The 21,767-nt window shown below is 38.4% G+C and overlaps 1 protein-coding gene across 2 annotated transcripts in view; it reads right to left on the reverse strand.

Annotated features, from left to right (window-relative positions):
• Window positions 1-21,767, reverse strand: part of LOC126091938 (deformed epidermal autoregulatory factor 1) — a 48,362-nt gene that overhangs the window by 9,627 nt on the left and 16,968 nt on the right. For both annotated transcript variants that reach the window (XM_049907273.1, XM_049907264.1), the window contains exons 7-8: window positions 17,629-17,804; window positions 1,963-2,114 (exon numbers count right to left, since the gene is read on the reverse strand). In XM_049907273.1, the coding sequence (XP_049763230.1) occupies window positions 1,963-2,114; window positions 17,629-17,804 (328 nt within the window). The remainder of the gene's footprint in view (window positions 1-1,962; window positions 2,115-17,628; window positions 17,805-21,767) is intronic.

The following is a 21,767-nucleotide window of genomic DNA, read 5'->3' on the forward strand; positions in this document are numbered from 1 at the left end:
TGCAAAGAAGTCCATGGTCATAGTTGGCGCAGAAAGCGACACTGCGTAGTGCATGGTGGAAAACTCACCCAGGAAGGTGTCCTAACCCAAGAGATGGAGAATGAGCTGGACTGCAATGCAACGACAAGAAAGTGGGCTAAAGATCTCTATGTACAAGAGACATGATGCACCATGTAAGGTGCCCTTCCCCAATTGGCTCACTCTGCGGGAAAATTTTGAAAAATGGAGGTCAAACCCTACAGGGGACCGTCACAAAGGCCAAAATTTGCGTGACTCCTTGTAGTCGCTTCTTACGACAGGCAGGAATACCTCAGGCCTATTTTAATCCCCAGACCCACAGGGGGTTACAGTTGTGTGTGCTGTCTACAGTGGATGAACAGTTCAGAAACATTGACAATGCAACCTTTTGTAAATCAGCATCTGTGAGGCAATGGTTTATAGACCACAACATTCCTGAAATGGGCTGGCCTGCCCAGAGCCCCAACCTGGACTATGAAATACTGCTGTTCCTCCAGACATTCGAACACCTCTCTCAAAGTTTTCTCCACCAAGTTCAAGCTGTCCTGAAGGTTAAAGGTGGACCCCACTCAGTGTCCACTAATAGTTGCCCATCCACTTATATCAGGTAATGTAGTTCTAGTCTGCCTTATTTGGCATTTGTGTGCTGCTTTGAGGGTAATTGTATACAGTAAAATGATCTGAATTGGGGACTGGCCACTGGATTAGAGAATAACTTTATACCTAACACCAAGGTCTGTGACCGAGAATTTCTGCTCAAATGCTGGAATATGTAGTGTGTTATGAATTGAAAGTAAAAATAATGCATGTGTTTGTAGTTTTGCACTCATTTTGCACATACTTCAATATCTAAAGAGAAATCACCCTAAAGGATTCTTCAAAATGTAGTGAGGCATTTGGCATAAAGAACAATATCCCATCATCTGTCAACTCTGGCATGTAGCTGCCTCTTCCATCCATTTTTTCCCCTTGTCTTCTTTACACTCTGCGCAAAGATTATGGTTTGGATGTGCAGATGTAATGAAAGATGTGAAGTGCGAGCATTTTGTATGGACATGTATCATTCAGGCTGACTACACTGCCTCTGGAAGCTTCAGATTTTATTTTATCCACTGACATTCTTCTTTGTAGCTGTAATTTGTACCTTGCAAGTAATAGGGAAATACTGAATACCAAGACACTTTACCATCACATTTAGTGGTACAAAAGCTAGGCAGTCGAAGACAAAAAGCACATTAATACATCCACCATATATGGTACTGATTGACTGTAAGTCTGACACAGTGAAACCTATTGCAACTCTCCATCACTGTTCACAAATTATGCAGAACCAATGCAAAATGTTCTGGTAATACATTTTTTGGCACTGATACTTAATTCAGATGTGATGCATGTAACATTATCTCCTATGATTAGGTCTGACAATCATACATAATCTCCAATGATTTTTTATCACAGGTTTGGCTTCCACACATCCTTGACATACTAAAATTATGTCCTACACTTGCTCCAGCTAATTTTGTTCCAGCATCTGTCCCTATAGAGAAAGTCTTCCACTTGTTTCTTCTGTACCTGTTTAGCTGAATAAATTAATATATACCACAATACCGAGTGACTGCTGGCTGGTTTCCTTCATTATAATAAAATATCACTCAAAGGGCATAAATGATCAGTGTTGCCAACTTACAAAAATGCTGCTATTCATTATCTTAACAGCAATTCTTACATGTCAAAGTTAGTACCAACTTCACTAGATGAACAACACCTAATTTACTTATCCCTTACATTCCTTCATAAATCCCGACTCTTATATTTTATAAAAATTTTGTTCTCCTTGGATACAACAGCTCTAAGTTATGGAAAGAAAACAACATGGTTTTTAAAACATTATCAGCTATTTTGGTTTTTCTCCCATAACTTAATATTTTACTGCAATAAAATTACCTTGAACATGCAACTTGAGTTTCAACTCTTGCTGCCAATACAGCTTGGTCTTTTGCATCCTTAAGTTTGTTCATCTCTCTTTGGTAAAGTTCCTTTGTATCCTCAAGAGTTCTCCGGAAGCAATTAGCCAGCTTTGTAATACGGCCTGCCATCTGCAACATAAATCATTAATATTAAAAAACACAGTATTTGGGGAAGAAGAACAATAACTAATTATTGAGGTACGTAATTTTGGAGCCAAAAAATAAATAGTTGCCTAATATGGAAGTAAATGGATCTGATGGGATACCTGTATGTATAACTGCAAGTTTTGAGCTGGTTTTTCACTTTAGTAAATAAAGTCTTTCCGAAAACAAAGAAGGGAAAAGCCAGGATGGAATGTAGCAATATTAGAGAAGGAAAGTTGCTACTCACCATATAGCAGAGATGCCGAGTCACGATAGGCACAACAAAAAGATTCACACAATTATAGCTTTTGGCCATTAAGGCCTTTGTCAGCAATATACACGCACACATCTGCAGTCTCACAACTGAAAAGACTGCAGACATGAGTGCAAGTTGTGCGTGCATGCGCGTGCCCACACGTGCATCTGTTGCTGACAAAGGCCTTAATGGCCGATAGCTATAATTGTGTGAATCTTTTTGTTGTGCCTATTGCGACTCAACATCTCCACTATATGGCGAGTAGTAACTTTCCAAAAACAGCATTTTATACCAGGGATAAACAGAATGCAGCTATGTTTTAAAAGAATACCCTTGTATTTTAATATACTGGAAGTTCTAGTTGAAAATTAGAAATTATTTTAGTAATGAAGGAGACGATGCACCAAAAGGCAGAAGTGCTGCATCGACAGGCACTGTCTCTAACTTATATTCTGAGAAAGTCTGTCAACTCAGGGTCCTGATACAGAAAATGTTATAGTTTAATTGGCTAGATAAAAAAATCTAGCCACCAAGCAGCAGCAGCAGCAGCAGCAGCACGTACAATAAAGGCACAGAAATCTGCAAGCTCTCGTAACTAGTGGCTCCTTCTCACAGAAGGTTTGAAGGGGAAGGTACTGTTCAGCAAAGCCACCCAGAACCCCGGGTCAGGGGGACTTTGGACGGGATGAGAAGGAAAGACTGATTAAGTCTTTCCTGACTGGGTTCTGGGAGACTTTCCCAAACTCTCCTCATATCCTATCATACCTCACCATCCTCTTTGCTTCACTTCTTTTCCTTCCCTTTAAACCCTTTTGCCATAAGGAGAAGCCACTGGTTCCAAAAACCTGCAAATCTATATCTGTGTTTGTGTTCTCCTGCCACAGATTGATTAGAGTTTATCTATCCAATTACACTAGAAAATTATACAGAGAACATGAGAGTTACATAGTGGTACAGAAGAATTTTACTTTGTTGAGGATAGGTATTTCTGCAGTGGTGTTCAGATAATGGTTTAGGAGTTGAACATCAATTACAGGGAGGGCAATGAAAAAAAAATGATTGTATGGCATTTATTGGCTGCCGTATTAAAAGTCTTTTTAGTTGACACCACTTTCATGTTGATGATGAAAATGATGGACACACAACACCCAGTCCTCTGCCAGGAATCTAACCCAGGCCCCCTTGCGTGGTAGGTGGTAATGCTACCACTGCGCTACAGAGGCGGACAGGGAGGGCAATGATTGAGAAGGTCTCAATGCTTGTTGGCATGCAGCCATAATATATTCATAGGCAGGGGGTATGGTATAAATAACATACATCATGAACTTATTGTGCACAAGCTTAGGTCACCAGTTCCAGCCGATGCGAGTTCTGATGCTGAAATCCATAGAGAATATTATTCCATACTCAAGTATGGGGATTATTAATTCTTTACAGGGGAAGAAAAGATTATTTCTTTGCTGTTTAAGATTAAGGGTGGCAGAGATTTTCTGAACTGAAGGGCAATAAGCCTCTTGAGTAACAGACTGCTTGATTTTCAGGTGGATTAAGTTTCAAACACATGTTCTGCACCCACTCTGATAAGGCAAGTAAATCAGCATTTACACACTGGACTGCTGTGCACAGGTTTATTAGACTTGCACTCAGATATAATTGAAGGTCATCGGCACATAACTGATATTTGCAAATAGGGAGAATAGTTGACATCATTAACAAGTAATGGGCCCAATAATGGTTCTTGTTAGACCACTCATACTGCATCCCTCTACTGTGGCCCTTTGTTCCCAATCCAAAAAGCTCTGTCACCTCCTGTCGATCCATTTCTTACTTCACTACATCGGTCACTTTTGTAACAGCAGTCACCCATGCTGTGATTTTACTGCCGATCATGCTGGTATTTGTCTGAAAGGTTATTCAATGTTAAAGTCATTAGTAAGCTGTTCATGAATTATTTATTCTACAACCTTAGATAAATGCTGACAGAATGCAAATGGGCCTATAGTAGGGAGGATGTTTGAGAGATTACTTCTTGTGTAATGGTTTTACGAATCCTTGCTCCAGGCCATTAGGAAGAGGCTGAAGGTCAATGAATGGTTAACAATGTTATTTTGGGCAGTAGCAGATCAACAAGGAAACTAATCATTTACACTTTCATATTAACATATCCTGCAGCTGACAAACAAGTTCTTGTAGCTGACTTCTTGAGTGTGTTATAGTTTATGGATACAGAAATAATTTTTGTTTGTTACAAACACTGATTTTTTTTAAGGTAGTACTGATTTAGATCCTCAATAAAAACTAGATGTCCAACTGTGGATTTGAGTATCTATGATTAGACCTTAGATTTTTCCACAAGACAACACACCTGTGAAAGTTTATCAGACAACATGTGGGGTGTTCCAGGTGAGGTGTTTTTCTCTGTAACTTATAAAATAAGTGAAAGGGATATTTATTTAGATAGGTCAACATGAGAGACTTTTTCCGCAGAGCTAGAAACATAAATTATTCCAAAAAAGATATTCCTACAGAAGTTATTTGTTAGTATAAAAATAACAGCTGCTGAAATATTTCCAAAATTCATTGAGCAGCCCCAGTCCCACACTGCATCATAGCATGATATAATTACTTTTACAAATTTATTTTAAGTTATTTTCCCCAATGTTACAGCAAGAAGTTAATAATAGTAGCAATGTCATCATCAACAATTATTATTATTTCTTTCTATTCTCAGGCGTTATGTCTGGTCAAAAATGGACAGTGACGCGGACCTTGATCAAGCGTGACTTCCTTTTAACTCTACGGTATATGTTATATTGCATTTAGGAACTTTCGGGTCATTGAACATGTATCGATAATTACAGATTTTTGTAGTTGTATATATATGTTTGGATGTAGCTGTATTGCATTGATGTACTGGTGGATATTGTGAGGTATGACTCCTGTAGTTGATAGTATAATTGGTATAATGTCGACTTTATCCTGATGCCACATGTCCTTGACTTCCTCAGCCAGTTGGATGTATTTTTCAATTTTTTCTCCTGTTTTCTTCTGTATATTTGTTGTGTTGGGTATGGATATTTCAATTAGTTGTGTTAATTTCTTCTTTTTATTTGTGAGTATGATGTCAGGTTTGTTATGTGGTGGTGTTTTATCTGTTATAATTGTTCTGTTCCAGTATAATTTGTATTCATCATTCTCCAGTACATTTTGTGGTGCATACTTGTATGTGGGAACGTGTTGTTTTATAGGTTTATGTTGTAAGGCAAGCTGTTGATTTATTATTTTTGCTACATTGTCATGTCTTCTGGGGTATTCTGTATTTGCTAGTATTGTACATCCGCTTGTGATTTAATCTACTGTTTCTATTTGTTGTTTGCAAAGTCTGCATTTTTCTGTTGTGGTATTGGGATCTTTAATAATATGCTTGCTGTAATATCTGGTGTTTATTGTTTGATCCTGTATTGCAATCATGAATCCTTCCATCTCACTGTATATATTGCTTTTTCTTAGCCATGTGTTGGATGCATCTTTATCGATGTGTGGCTGTGTTAGATGATACGGGTGCTTGCCATGTAGTGTTTTCTTTTTCCAATTTACTTTCTTTGTATCTGTTGATGTTATGTGATCTAAAGGGTTGTAGAAGTGGTTATGAAATTGCAGTGGTGTAGCCGATGTATTTATACGAGTGATTGCTTTGTGTATTTTGCTAGTTTCTGCTCGTTCTAGAAAGAATTTTCTTAAATTCTCTACCTGTCCATAATGTAGGTTTTTTATGTCGATAAATCCCCTTCCTCCTTCCTTTCTGCTTAATGTGAATCTTTCTGTTGCTGAATGAATGTGATGTATGCTATATTTATGGCATTGTGATCGTGTAAGTGTATTGAGTGCTTCTAGGTCTGTGCTACTCCATTTCACTACTCCAAATGAGTAGGTCAATATTGGTATAGCATAAGTATTTATAGCTTTTGTCTTGTTTCTTGCTGTCAATTATGTTTTCAGTATTTTTGTTAGTCTTTGTCTATATTTTCTTTTAGTTCTTCTTTAATATTTGTATTATCTATTCCTATTTTTTGTCTGTATCCTAGATATTTATAGGCATCTGTTTTTTCCATCGCTTCTATGCAGTTGCTGTGGTTATCCAATATGTAATCTTCCTGTTTAGTGTGTTTTCCCTTGACTATGCTATTTTCTTACATTTGTCTGTTCCAAACGCCATATTTGTATCATTGCTGAATACTTCTGTTATCTTTAGTAATTGGTTGAGTTGTTGATTTGTTGCTGCCAGTAGTTTTAGATCATCCATGTATAGCAAATGTGTGATTTTGTGTGGGTATGTTCCAGTAATATTGTATCCATAATTTGTATTATTTAGCATGTTGGATAGTGGGTTCAGAGCAAGGCAGAACCAGAAAGGACTTAACGAGTCTCCTTGGTATATTCCACGCTTAATCTGTATTGGCTGTGATGTGATATTATTTGAATTTGTTTGTATATTAAGTGTGGTTTGCCAATTTTTCATTACTATGTTTAGGAACTGTATCAATTTAGGATCTACTTTGTATATTTCCAATGTTTGTAGTAACCATGAGTGGGGCACACTATCAAAAGCTTTTTGGTAATCAATATATGCGTAGTAAAGCGACCTTTGCTTAGTTTTAGCTTGATATGTCACCTCTGTATCTATTATCAGTTGCTCTTTACATCCTCGTGCTCCTTTGCAACAGCCTTTTTGTTCTTCATTTATAATTTTGTTCTGTGTTGTATGTGTCATTAATTTCTGTGTAATGACTGAAGTTAATATTTTGTATGTTGTTGGTAGGCATGTTATGGGGCGATATTTAGCTGGGTTTGCTGTGTCTGCTTGATCTTTAGGTTTCAGATAAGTTATTCCATGTGTAAGTGTATCAGGGAATGTGTATGGGTCTGCAATGTAACTGTTAAATAATTTAGTTCGATGTGAATGTGTTGAGGTGAACTACTTTAGCCAGAAATTTGCTATTTTATCTTTTCCAGGGCTTTGCAATTGCGAGTAGAATTAATTCCTTGGGTGACTTCATGTTGCAAAATTATCACTTCAGGCATTTGTGGTATCATCTTTTATGTATCTGTTTCTGCTTGTATCCACCGTGCATGCCTGTTATGTTGTACCGGGTTTGACCATATGTTGCTCCAGAAGTGTTCCATGTCTTATGTTTGGTGGATTGTCTATTTTAATGTGTGTGTTATCTATTGTCTGGTAAAATTTCTTTTGGTTTGTGTTAAATGTTTGGTTTTGTTTCCTTCTATTTTCACTTTTTTTTGTATCTTCTAAGTCGTTTGGCCAATGCTTGTAATTTCTGCTTCTTTTCATTTAACTGCTCTATCGCTTCTTGTGAGATTTTACCCAACCTTCTTGTCTGACATTTCATTTCTTATAAATCATCATCATCAGAACCACATGTCATTCCTGGCGAACTGTCTCATCATTGACAGGTGAAGGCCAAGTTGAACAGATTTAAAATACCCACAGTCCAACCACAGTTCAACCCCATGACAATTCAGTTTCCAAGTACATGCTTTACTGCTGGATCACCTGGCCCAACTGCAATGGGTTACAATTTCTGAACAGAATATAATCTGTTTCTATCACCTAACTGATGTACTTCGGCCATCTGTGTAAAAATAAATTTACATCAAATTGCTATTAATTTTATGTAGGGAACTAGAAAGGTGCAAAGTTTTAAGGATGGCTGCTGCATACTGTACAGAATTCACTATGTTCAGATGAATGTTCTGGTGGCAGACTGTTTAAGAGAGCTGTTCAAACCAGTCACCACTCTCCTGAATTCATAACTCATTGCACTCTCTAAGTGACCTGCAGGTGAGAGATGAAGCAGCTGGTGTGATGTAGTGAAACTTCCTGGAAGTCACATTTGGTTACTTTATAGAATTTATCCTTGAACAACCCCCAGGTTGAAATGTACAAACAGATGAGGTTTGGTCAGCTGTAGATATTGATGTGAAATAAGCATAGTATACACCTCCAAAGAGTGTGTGTGTTACTACCACTTGGCAAGTGACAACACAATACGAATTAAGCAGTCATGGCTTATGATGTGAGGTATCCTTGTTGAAGAGCTCCATCAGGCATTATGTACTTATGTACTGAACAACATCAAGAAACAAACAGTTTCAGAAGGTGCAACAGTAACAGATTGGCAAGAAATGAGAATGTGGGAGTGTTTTAGCTGCAATACACCATCAGCTGGTCACCTATGCTCCAAGGTTATCATCTTTGACCAGTAACCAAAATGTTCTGGGTTCTGTATTCAGTCCCAACAACTGCTTAAATTCTGAATAAAATGATCAGTTATGGTAGCCAAAGACTTTTAGTATAAGGAGACACCTTTGTTCTACCAGCAGCCTTCTCAAAGAAAATATAAGAATGGAGTGTGGGGGCATCCTTTTGGCAGGAAACTTTCTCTAGAAGGCAGAAGAACCAGCACTGATCAGCAGCATGATGATGCACAAGGCTATGAAAACAATTGGATTAAAGACATTTGTATCCACAGGACATATGGCATTTAACTGAAAAGGTGTCTTTAAGATCTCTCCATTGGCAAAATATTGCACATTAATTCTCCACTTGACACGGGACTGCTGAAGGTGAAGTTACCATTAGAAAATGATTCAATTACTAATGAAAAGTTAACATTCTACACGGCAGCGCATCGCATGTCAGACATGATGAGGTAGGGAATTAAAACAACCTGAAAATGTAAATGTAAAGGCTGAATCTAGATATATTGGAGATCATTGAAGTAATACAGAAAGAAGATAGGGATTTCTGGTTAGATGAAAGTACTATAATATCAATAGTGTCAGAAAATGATACAAAGGAATAGGATTCATATAAATATGAAGGCAGAACAAGAGTGAGTTACTGTGAACAATTCAGTAATGGGATTATTCTGATCAGAAACAACAGCACACCAACGCCAACAAAAGTAGTTCAGGTAGGTATGCTGATCCAACAACAGATGAAAGATGGAGAAAGTATGATGATATTTAACACACAATTCAGTATACAAGGTGTATAAGAAAATTAATGAGACTGCACTGCAAACAATCTGGCAACACTGTGTTGTTGCTACTTGTTTAGATCAGTGTGTTCATCCCTTCCAGACATACACAGTTTCAGCTTCATACAGCCATCAAAAGATTTTTGGGAGTGCCATCAGTGAAGTTGTGTTTTTGTTGTGCATTATGAAAATAGAACAGCAGAATTTAGAGCAACATTATGCAATTTGAACTTGGGGAATCTGTGAGGGTGATTTTTGGAAAGCTTAAACAGGCCTATGAGGAAAATTCCTTACCAAAAACCCAAGTTTTTCACTGGTGCAAATCATTTCTGGAAGGCCAAGAACAACTCAAGATTAACCTTGCTCAGGGAGCCCTTCAACTTCAAAAGCTGACAAAGTCAAAAGTGTGCATGCTCTTGCGAAATCAGAATGACCTTCTACAAAGATGTTCTTGAAAGGCTCAAGGAAAGGATGAACTGAGTGAGACCAGACACTGCAGTCAAATGGATGCTGCCTCATGACAACACCTCATGTCACGACTACTTCCATCACAGAGTTTTTGACCTCTGAACACTATTCACCTGATCTGATTCCTTAACTTCTTTTCTGAAATTTGAAAAATGTTGAAAGGCATCATCTTGAGACTGGATAACATCCAAAAGAATGTTTGAGATGTTACCTGCTCTACTAGTTGAAGCCTTCAAATTCTGTTACTAAGACTGAATAACATCTCCACCAGTTTACAGCTGTCTAAGGGAACTACTTTGAAGGGAACAATACTGTTTGAAAAAATAAAAACTTTGGCAGATAGAAAAAAATCAGTCATTTTTCTCACACCCCTCATATAAAGTGAATGCAAATCTAAATTCTGAGTGACTGGAATTGCTGTAGCAGGGCAACGAATAGCAGACAAAGTTGCCAGAGACTATGGGGCCAGTAGTAGGAATGTGAAAGGAGGGGTAATCTAGTTCTGTAAGAAATATTGGCTACTGATAGCTAATACAGCAGTCAAAATTATCTGGAGGAGTAGGTATACTAGTGAAAATATTAGACACCATGAGGGATTATGGTTAGATTACATCATGTAACAATACGAGAGAAGGAAAGTTGCTGAGCCGTGATAGGAACAATAAAAAGATTCACACAATCATAGCTTTTGGCCATCAAGGCCTTTGTCAGCAGTACACACACACACACACACACACACACACACACACACACACACACACACACAAGTGCAACTTGCACACAAGTCTGCAGTCTGAGAGCTGACACTACACTGCTATCAGCAGCACCAGTGCATGATGGGTGGCGGTAAGGAGGAGGCTGGGGCAAAGAGGGGGAGGGATAGTATGGTGGGAGTGGTGGACAGTGAAGCATTGCAGTTTAGACGGAGGGTAGGAGAGAAGATGCGGAGGGGGGAGGGGGTAAGTAGCGGGGGGAGGGGGGTGAATTATTGAAATACTGGATGTGGCGGTGAAATGACTGCTGTGTAGTGCTGGAATGGGAACAGGGAAGGGGCTGGATGGGTGAGGACAGTGACTAAGTCCCGGAGGGTTATGGGAACATAGGATGTATTGCAGGGAAAGTTCCCACCTGCACAATTCAGAAAAGCTGGTGGTGGTGGGAAGGATCCATATGGCACAGGCTGTGAAGCAGTCATTGAGATGAGGGGTATCATGTCTGGCAGCGTGTTCAGCTACAGGGTGGTCCACTTGTTTTTTTTGGCCACAGTCTGTCTGGCTGAAAGCTATATTTGTGACAGTCTTTTGTTGTGCCTCTCTGCGACTCAGTGTCTCTGCTATATGGTAAGTGGCAACTTTTCTTTCACAATATTGTTAAGTTGCAAGGAAATTATATGAATTTCAAGGCAACTGCCATGCACAATGCTAAGAGTGACAATCCCATACTTCTGTCATCTTTCTCAAAAAGAGACTAGTATTTTAAATCTTTTAAAGTCAGTGCCATATTTAAGCCAACAATCTGCTGCAATTTTAAGCTAAGGAACAATTTACAACATGAAGTTCATAAGTACAAGAGGACTGGTGTCAACAAAATTCAATGTAATACTTGCACTGTGAACTACATAGGCTGAATACTTAAAAGACCTAAGTTAATGTACAAAGAAAACTGACAAATTGGCTTTAACAACTTCGGGAAGTCAGCTGCAGCCTTACATATTCATGAAACTGGCTACCACATGATAAGAAAAATACAAGTAAACTACAGGGAAAGATGGGTAATGTGCAATATGTACAATAACCATGAGGAAACAACAATATTCAAAGATTAAGAACGAAATGTTTGAATCAAAATGAGTAAGATAGGGAAATAGTCTTTCACCCCTATGGTTCAAAGAAGGAATGACTGAAATAAGGGAAAGTTTCAGGAGTGGGATTAAAATACAGGATAAAAGGATACTGCTGTGAATTTTGATTCATGCAGTGTGGCATAGCAGTTAATGTCACTAGCTGGCCTGTTACAGGTAGCCAATCCAAACCATACAGCCAGCAATTATTTGTTATCCAGTATTTCATTTCTGGAAGGGTCTCAAAATTTCTTTTGTTTGTGATTTCCACATTCTGGAATATTTGATGTTTGTACAAGTAGCAGTGCTGTCTATTAAGAAATTCAGTTCTATTATGGCTGTACAGTGGGGTTTGTAATCCGTATGCTTTCAGTGCTAACTTTTACTTCACTGACGACCCTACCTTTGGATCTGGACTAGTAGTGTTATGATAGTGCAATTGTTTGGTGGAGATATCAGATACTTCAAAACACCAGTGGGGCTATAATTACATAATGTAAAAGTTATTACCTACAGGAACATAAATACAAACAGTTCAGCATTCCTAAGATATGTGTAGGCACAATACTTATGGATTCCAAAACAATGGTAAGTCAGCTGCACATGAGGCACCCATCAGTGTTTTCTGGAAATGGTCAGGATTCACAAAATGGCTGAACACATTCAAATCACCAAGTGCAATAGGTGTGTTGAAATTCTGTGTGTGACAAATCCATCCTTTTACTCTGATGGCACAGCCCAGCAGTGGTTACATAACAAAGATAAGCTTGACAACCAGGACAAATTCCAGGCTGAACTCGAGAAAACATTTGGCAACCACAAAAGGAAGTCCACTTAGCAGAAAAACCCACTGAAGAAGGCCCAATGTCATGGGAAACAATACATTCCTACTACATGATTTTATTCTATGCTGCACCGTGAATGCGAATATGACAGAAGCTGACAAACTCTCCCACTCCATGGAAGATGTGCAAAAGAATTGTACCAAGCTCTTCTTGTAATATATGTCACAATAACAGGAATCCATCACCTCTGCCAGTGCAACGAGGAAATGCAACGGAAGAGACTCTGACAAAAGATGTACGACTAACTCCTGAATGTCTTCCCTATGGCAGCTGTGGAAGACATCATACTCCAGATAATGAGAGTATTTCACAGCAACCATAACTATCTGACTGAGTAATCACAAGATAGCAACAATGAATGTTGACCTTATACACTAGGAGGTAAGATACTGTTGAAGATGCGTATCTTTAGAATCAATCTTCACCAACTGTCAGTGTCCCAGAAAGAATGGACTGTCAGCTCAGACTTCTGCCAAAGCTATGAAACTACAGCCCAGCACCTGACCAAAGCAAGTACTACCCACTACTCCATTAAGTATAACAGTCCACAGAAGAACAGACATTTGGAGGAGAGAGGACAAAATGCCAACATGTTTCCAATCCTGGACACTTTGCACACTACTAAAGAGAAAGAAGGCAAGCTTTTAACACCACCAGATGTCAACTGTCACAACAGTTTTATTCGTGCCAGTCAACTGCAGACTGTTATAGCTGACCTGTGGGACAAAACCCAACAATGCACCCAGGATGAGGTGTTCCAATAAGCTGTGGCTGTTCTTGTTGTCACATAGAGGTACCCGACACTTGCCTAGCCATTGACTTCATGAAAACTAAGTGAAGTGACCATCTACAGAGGTGAGCCCAATGCAGATTGAAGTCCTCCATAAATGACAGTCACCAAAATATCAGCAAATCTCATCGACAGCCATGTCTGGGCACTAGTCATTTAGCAGCTTCATTTTCTGTAATTCCAAATGCTGATTACCAGCTAAAAAATAAAGACTACTTTCTGCAATATCAAGGTGAGAGTGCTGAAAGTTTAAACTCTGAAATACCTCCAACTCACAAGAACATGTGTGCAAAAATATGCTACTCATGACAGAACACATACCTTTGAATTTGTACTTAATGTACTTAATAATACTCTCAGATGGGACTTAGCACGCATCACAAGCAACAAGACTATGGAAGATCAGAGCTCCGGATTAACAAGTCTATTCCAACTGGAACACACAATAAAAATTGCTCCGAGCAGTTATTGTTATCCTGCCGTCTCATCAATGAGATGAGATTCAATCATAAATCAAGATGTCCAGCTGAAGTGAACTTTTTGCATTTGACAAAAGCTATGCGGGGTGGGGAGGGGTGGGGGTGGGGGTGGGGGGTGGAAACGCAGATATGCCAGCGACAATCTTAAGCATTTTAAACAATGGAAAAATCAAAGATGGAATAACACCAATAAGATGAAAAGCACAGGTTGCTACCCGCCATACAGAGGAGATGCTGAGCCACAGGACAACAGAAAGACTGCCAGATTGGGAGAGTTCTGTTTTGCTTGGCTGCAGTTTGGTATGTCCCCTATGGTGAGTAGCAATCTGTCCTTTTCATAATACTGTCCTAAGCATTTTAGGTGGTCAAGGAGCACATCTGATTACAAACTGTCAGGTGCAGTCAAAGCTTATCCCTAAAGGTATGTGCATTAGGGGCAGCCGACCAAGTCCAGAGACGGCAGTTAATTCCATTGACAAATAATTGTGCTTCACTACCACTACACAAAATGTAGAGGAGGAAGCTACTAACTGCATCTGACCCAAGAGATGAATGTTTGGCGAGCGTTACCCATTTTGCTACAATTTTTGGATACTTTCAAATCATGATAGAACACAATATCAACACTGCAGATTATCCACCTATCAACCAGCACTTATATGGGATGTTGACAGCTGAACAATAGATTATTTGGTAGGAAGCAGAGAAAGATGCTGCAGGATGAATGGCCTCATTGAACACTAATATGTTGACAGGTATACTCTATCTTTAAAATGACGTTGACAGAGAGACTGGGATACAATACTGCCAGTTCATGACATTTACATGTAACAACTGAGCAAGACACTGAGATTTATACCATTATTTCTGCTCTATAGCTGCAAAGCCAAAACAAAGGATAAACTGTTCCTGTTTCAACCAGACGATACACAGGATGACTACATGAAAGACCTCCTCATCAGGACTGAAGAAGCAAGACAGCTGGCTCATATACAGACCCTACAGGACCCAGAGAAGGACCTAGACCACTAGAATGCCAAACTGCCCCGCGATACAGCCCAGGACACCTGCTACAGATTTTTGTGCTTATGAGGAACATGGGACTGTCAGAAAAAACTACTAAAGTGTTACTTTGGGGCACATCTTTTCCTTTGGCATGTCTCTGAAATTGCAAACCAAGTCTACAATTATTACCATTCACCAAGAAGACCAAAGCTCAGAGATTTCATCCATGTTTTCCACACGAAGCCCTACTACACTCCGAGGTGCAGATTGATTGAGACTTCTTGTTCAAGGAAACAAAGACTCAATCAACAATGGTGAAGTTTTGATGGATGGGGGCTACCTTTGATGCTCAAACAGAATGTGAGGAGCTGCCAATGCTGCTATATGTGGAACCATTGACAAGATCTACATCCGAGGTGCTGTAGTCAGCTCCATTGAGAAATTCTGAAACAGCGTGTCACTTTTCCCCAGAAGAGGGAGCAATGCCACAGGCTGTGTATGTGTGCACATGCAGTTTGACATGGCTTGGGCTGGTGTGCTTAAGGTCACCAGTCAACACTGACCATCAGCAATCATTTGCTATTTAGTATTTATCTCATCTGGAAGGTTCTCAAAATTTCACGACTGTGTATTCTGCAATATTCCATTTTTGTACAGAAACAGCCCTCTCCATCTGCTTTCAGTGCCATGTGTTCCACTTCACTCAAAGCACTGCTCTTAGATTTGGACTTTATACTGGTTACAACATGACACAGCCAAATAAGATTCTCTAGTGACACCGCAACTTTCAGTGAAAGTGAAAAATAATGGGATCTGTTGAATGGAGAGAACAGCATAATGAGTACAGACTATGGACAGAATGCACCGAGGAAAGGTGAAAACAAAGACTTGTAGTAGAAATGAGATTAGTGGTAAACTTAACATAAAAATTTGGAGCATAAAGTTAAGGAATTCTGCTACCTTGGAAGCAAAATAACAAGGCAGATGAAGCAAAGGGGACATAAAAAGCTGACTAGCAGAGGCAAGGAGGGCATTTCTGGACAAATTAAGTTTACTAACAGAGTTTAATTTGAAAAAGAAATTTCTAAGAATGTATGTTTGGAGCCCATTACTGTGTGGTTGTGAATCGTGGAGTGAGAGAAAACTGGAAGATAAGAGAATTGGAGCATTTGAGATGTGGTGCTATATAGGGATGTTTAAATTAAGAGGACTGATACGGTAAGGAATGAAGTGGTCTCTGCAGAATTAGTGAAGAATGGAAGATTTTGGAAACAGGGACAAGAAGGGACAACACAATAGGACATGTGTTAAGATTACGGGAAATAAGTTCCATGCTATTAAAGGGAGCTGTAGTATGTAAAAACTTTATGGGAAGACAGGAATTTTAATACCTCCAACAATTCCAGCTTATGAAAAGTTGCTGGCTGACAAGAGCTGCAAGGGAACAATTTCGATCAGTTACTTTCATCAAATTTGATATTTTAACTCCTGGTGCCTTACAATATGTTATGTTCTCTGACAATACCACATCACAAATTATGATGCAGTGAACCATCATAATATGCACTATTGAACCACAGATAATTTTAGCTGGGTATTTCAGAATCCTTTGAGATTAAATTGTGGCCAGTACTGTGACAAATAAGACATATTGAGGTTTTAATGTTGACAATTTTAAGTGCTATCCCTGATAATGTCTTCCAAGGCAATAGACACCATATGTGGATGCAACACTATTATCATCCAGCCTGTTCTGCGTGTAATGTTGTACAAGACAAGCAATAGATTCCCTGAAAGGTGGTTAAGACTTTGGCAATCCTCAGGAACAGCTCAGTTACCCAATTTAATGTAAATAGATTACTTTTTATAGGAATGTGTAAAGAAAGATTACTTTTTATAGGAATGCCTAAAGAATCATGTTTATGTCACCAAACCCGCAACCCAGGTGACTTCAAACAGAACATCAGTTAAGTTCTGCACTCCATGATACCAACAACCTTATGTCTCATTTGCATGCTGTTTAGAAGGTGCATTAATGAAAATTAGTACTAGTTTGGACACATCACTTACGTGCACATTTTGCCACCAGAACATTGAACGCAACATTGGTTCATTCCCCAGTCTCAACATTTCTAGTTCCTGAAGTAAACTTTGTAGAAATTTGATTACAATTTATTTATGCGCAGTTGGTTTAAATATATCAGCTACATGACAAAAATTGTGTTCTATTTAAAAATTATAGCTTGTTGCTGTCACTATGTGGAAAATAACTAAATAAATTATATTCATAACTCTGCAGGAAGAGATGTTTATTACAGTTAATTAAGACAATATTGTTTCCCCTTGTTATTTTGTATATTACAGAGAAAAGAACATTATCTGCAACACTTTGTATACTACTAAAAAGTGAGATGTCCTGCAGGCAAAATTTAATGTTGCAGTTGATGGACAGGGACTGACAGAAATGGAAATGACATTGCGCATATTTCAAAAACATGTGAAGAGACCCTCAATAAGCTTCAAAATTACACAATTCCATTCTAAAGGAACTATCCCATTATTTTTGCCTTAAATAATTCATAGAATCCATGGTAAAACAAACTGGATGGTTGGATTTGAAACATTATGCTCAGATATGCTTTTCCTATGACTTTTCACTGTTCCACCTCGCTTGGAACATTCAGTACAAAAATAAGTAAACATCACACACAAATTGTTAACATATTTTAACTTTAATCCGATACATAGCACTAACCTCTTCTAACCTCTTCAAGCCTTCATTAACTGATGATACAGTTCCTTGCTGCATCTCCGAGACATCGCCAATAGAATGAGTTGGTGAAGGAGAACTAACCATGCCTTCTCCAAGTCTACTTTGAACAAATGAATCTGTATTATTCCAAGCTTGCTCCGACTTACAATCTCCACCACCTGAAAAACAATGATCGAGTCTGTAATATACATTGATTTATTGGGTGAGGAGAATAAGAGCAAAATTAGGGAGGCCGCAAGAAGTGGGCTTTAGCATAATATGAAACCAAGGATTAACATTTCCAATGCATCCAAAAGTATTAATCTAGTTATGTTCTACAAATCTACTACACAGCAGAATCTTCTGGATGCAGACTAACTGCAGGTGGAGAAACTTTCAGGAATTTCAGTAACATAATTAAAATTATCTAGAGGTTGTCTGGCCCGCCAGTATTTAGTATCAGCAGAGTAAGATTTCCAGAATCAGGAGGTTACGTTTTGAAATTTAGCAACTACCTTTATTGCAACAAAAAGTTGCGCCACTAGAGCAGCTCTGAAGATGGAGTTTGATTCTAAACTCACACTGCCTTATTAAACTTGGTCCTATTTCGGGCGGTATGTCTTCACCTCCTGCTGAAATCTGAGCTGACCAGCATAGCCTGTTTAATGTGAGCTCCAAATCAAAATGCAACTTGGTATTTTTTATTTTATCAAATTATGTGCAGAGGTGATAGATGTGATTAATGAAAAATTTCTAGGGGATCAAACCCAAAACCTTTGGATTTTTAGTGTTGGCACTCACCCTCTTGCTTTGTTGCTACTGCTTGCTGCTTAGTCTTAAAAGTAGATGGATACTTCGTCCACCCCTGCAGGTGAGCCATTGGTGTATTACACTTCCACGTGGGAGACCCGGGTTCAGTTTCTAGAACCACCAGGGAATTTTCCTTTGTGGGAAGATAGGAATGGGGTGCTACTAGCCTGATGAACTACTTGAATAATGAGAACTAGTGGCTCCAATGTCGGAAAGCTGCCAGTGGCAGCAAGAGCTGACTGCTGACACCAAGCCTCTCCACACCACATAATGCTACTTTGTAGCAAATGACTAGGCAGCCAGTCAGTACTGCGTGGTCCATTGGGTCTGATCATGGAGTTACACTGATATTTATGAAGATAAACTAAGCAACAGACTGCAATAATAGCTGCAATGTTACTACAAATTCATGAAGTTAGCACAGATATTCAATCCATAAATATAAATAAAAAACTTTTAGAAGTAGTGGCTACTAAGTAATAATTTTGTCAGTTTTTCAGCCTGTTCCATAAATTAAATATTCAGCTATTCACATCCAAGTTTGTCCTATTTCTTTAAGCCAGCAATAAAACTTCTGTAAGACACATACACCATGTCTACAAGTCAACATAATTAGAGAGGTTTTTGATTATAAATGAGTACTATTTTATACTTTTATGGTGCAATAATTCCACTAACATTAGCACACACTTTGTGATTACTCTCATTACGCATTATTTAAATGAATGTAACTTTTCCCACCTATCATCTAACTGACAGTTATTTCATTATCTATTTCATAAATTACTTTCCACTAAATTAGTGTGTGCATGTGGAGGAAGGGGGGTGCTCGCTCTATTAGAGCATTCAAATATTTGTCAAGGTTGACAGCACATACACTTATTAATTTATACAATGTATATCTTTGTGGTTCAGTGCTGAAGTGTGGGACTACAAATAAGAAAAATCATCAGTTCAGTTCCCAGTTGCTGCTGATATTTTCATCTGTCACTTACCTCTCATTACTAGCAACATTTGTTATAGTGAAACAATGAGCGGCACTGTGGTTTTGAGTGCATGTGGAACCATACATTCACCTATAACTGCCTGGATGAGTCAGTGACACAGTTTGAGGAAGGCAGTGGAATACACCACCACCACGACTATGCCCAGTAAAGCACTGTGATATTCTAAACAACCTTTTGGTTGATGACAGCTTTACTTTTATACTTTGCATTCAAACAAAATTTCAAACCTAGTACACACACACACACACACACACACACACACACACACACAATTACAATTACATTTAACTGTTTCTTAAAGTATCATTTAAATGATACTTTCCAAAAAATCTAATCACAGTTCCATTTATCTTAATTTTTAAAATAAAGAGTTAATATTAAAACTAGAATTTGTTTATGTTGCTGTTGCACTGATTAACAGTGGAAATATGTGAGGTACATTCAAATTATAACACCTCCGATTATTTCTCTCAGCCCTGGAAACAGAAATATGAAATTTGTTTTAAAATATGCATGCACTTGTGACTATGTGGCAGAGATGGCAGCCTGTATGGCACACACAACTTCTAGTGGCAACAGTGAGAGTAAAGACTTTACCATACTTAAAATTGTGTTTCCATTGCAAGAACAGCACAATCATTCATTCCCTCCATTTGTGTGGTGTAATGCCAGCTGAAATTTATTGTCAGTTGCACGAGATTTGGGGATGGTATCATGATTGTGTTGAATGCATGTTTGTGGTTGTGAGAGTTCAAAGAAAGCAGAACATTGTGCGACAATAAACCGAGATAATATCAGCTGCGTACCTGTGTAGCAATGCAAGGGGTACCAACTTTATCACAAAAGCCCATGAATTACTCAACTGATAGTATTTTTGAGTACAGGTATTTCATTCATACCAATCAAGTATCAATTCACGACATCATCGTCCAGACATGAGTTGACAGTAATCTGAATCCGTTTTTGCAGACTAATAGTTTCTTTCACGGGATAAAATTTTACTGATTATGAAATACAGTTTCTTGAAGTTTATTTAGAATAGGAAATGTTTTGTTAGTAATTGCATGCCATAATTTATCTGTTTAATATAAAGGTGTTTTGATTTTTGTATGCATGTAAAAAGTTTGAATTTATGTGCAGCTTGTACTCTTGGACGAGTTACCACTTAGAGCGCTATAAGTGCATGTGTACAGTTCGCTGACCTGTGCAGCGAATTTCATTTTGTGATTTTGAACCAAATAGAGAGAAATCCAGTTTCATTTAGACTTTACATGAGATAGACATGTTACTACAGAAAGTTGTTTAGCTTATCAGGAAAAACAAACCTGCACACTCTATTTGAAACATGTTACACGCTAGCGCGATTGAGCTTTCCATTAAATTGCGTATAATAATTGCAAACATACTTGGACTTTATGCACAAAGTTTGAAATTACTTAGAGAGACAGACTGATTTTTTTTTTATAAAAATGAACCGACAATTTATTCAAAATATCAAGGTTCTGTTTCAATCAGGAAAAGTATCACCTCGTCGATCACATTGCTTAGCAGCACTGTAATGCAAATCAATTCATTCATCAGAATGATTTGCAACATAATAAGTCCTATTACACATACAAACTGTTACATGGAATTTGCTGATCGAATGAGAGTATAAGAGTGTTCTTTTCCAGAAATGCCAATAAACCAGCAGTTTCAAAAGTTAAATTACCATCTGCTATGTAACTACATTGATACTGCATTTCACTGATTAACACTATTCTTATTGATAAATGAACATTAACTGCAAGTAGATTTTGAATACTCACCAACACTGCCAAGCAGTAGTTCACATTACAACCAGTAACAAATACCAATATAACTGAACGGACATTACTGCACTAAACCCGAGCGATCAGCTTCCAATTCTAGGGTACACTGTGCCAGGTGGATTTATTAAAATCTCGTGGACGTGTAATAAGGTTTATCTGAACCCTTCTATCATACACTGATATTTCACATTAACTGGATGGATTATTAGTCTGAAATGAATTCATCCACAACAGATTGTCCAACGCCACTATTAACCTTTTATCATGACTCTTCACAAGAGTTCTCAAGAAGCTGGGATCAAGAAACAAGGAAAGAAGTCACATCGGTATAACAGCTAGTCTGCCACAATTGAGCAAGTGGAGAAATTTGTTTTGGAGGATTGCTGAGAGTGTGGAATGAATTGCCTCCACAGTTGCCATTCCTGCAAGATCTGTGCATGCAATCCTATATGAAGACTTCAAAATGCAGACAGTGTCCTCCAGGTGGGTGCCATGAATGCTGACAAGTGATGCA

The sequence above is a fragment of the Schistocerca cancellata genome, chromosome 1 (assembly GCF_023864275.1).
Source record: "Schistocerca cancellata isolate TAMUIC-IGC-003103 chromosome 1, iqSchCanc2.1, whole genome shotgun sequence".
Lineage (NCBI taxonomy): Eukaryota > Metazoa > Arthropoda > Insecta > Orthoptera > Acrididae > Schistocerca > Schistocerca cancellata.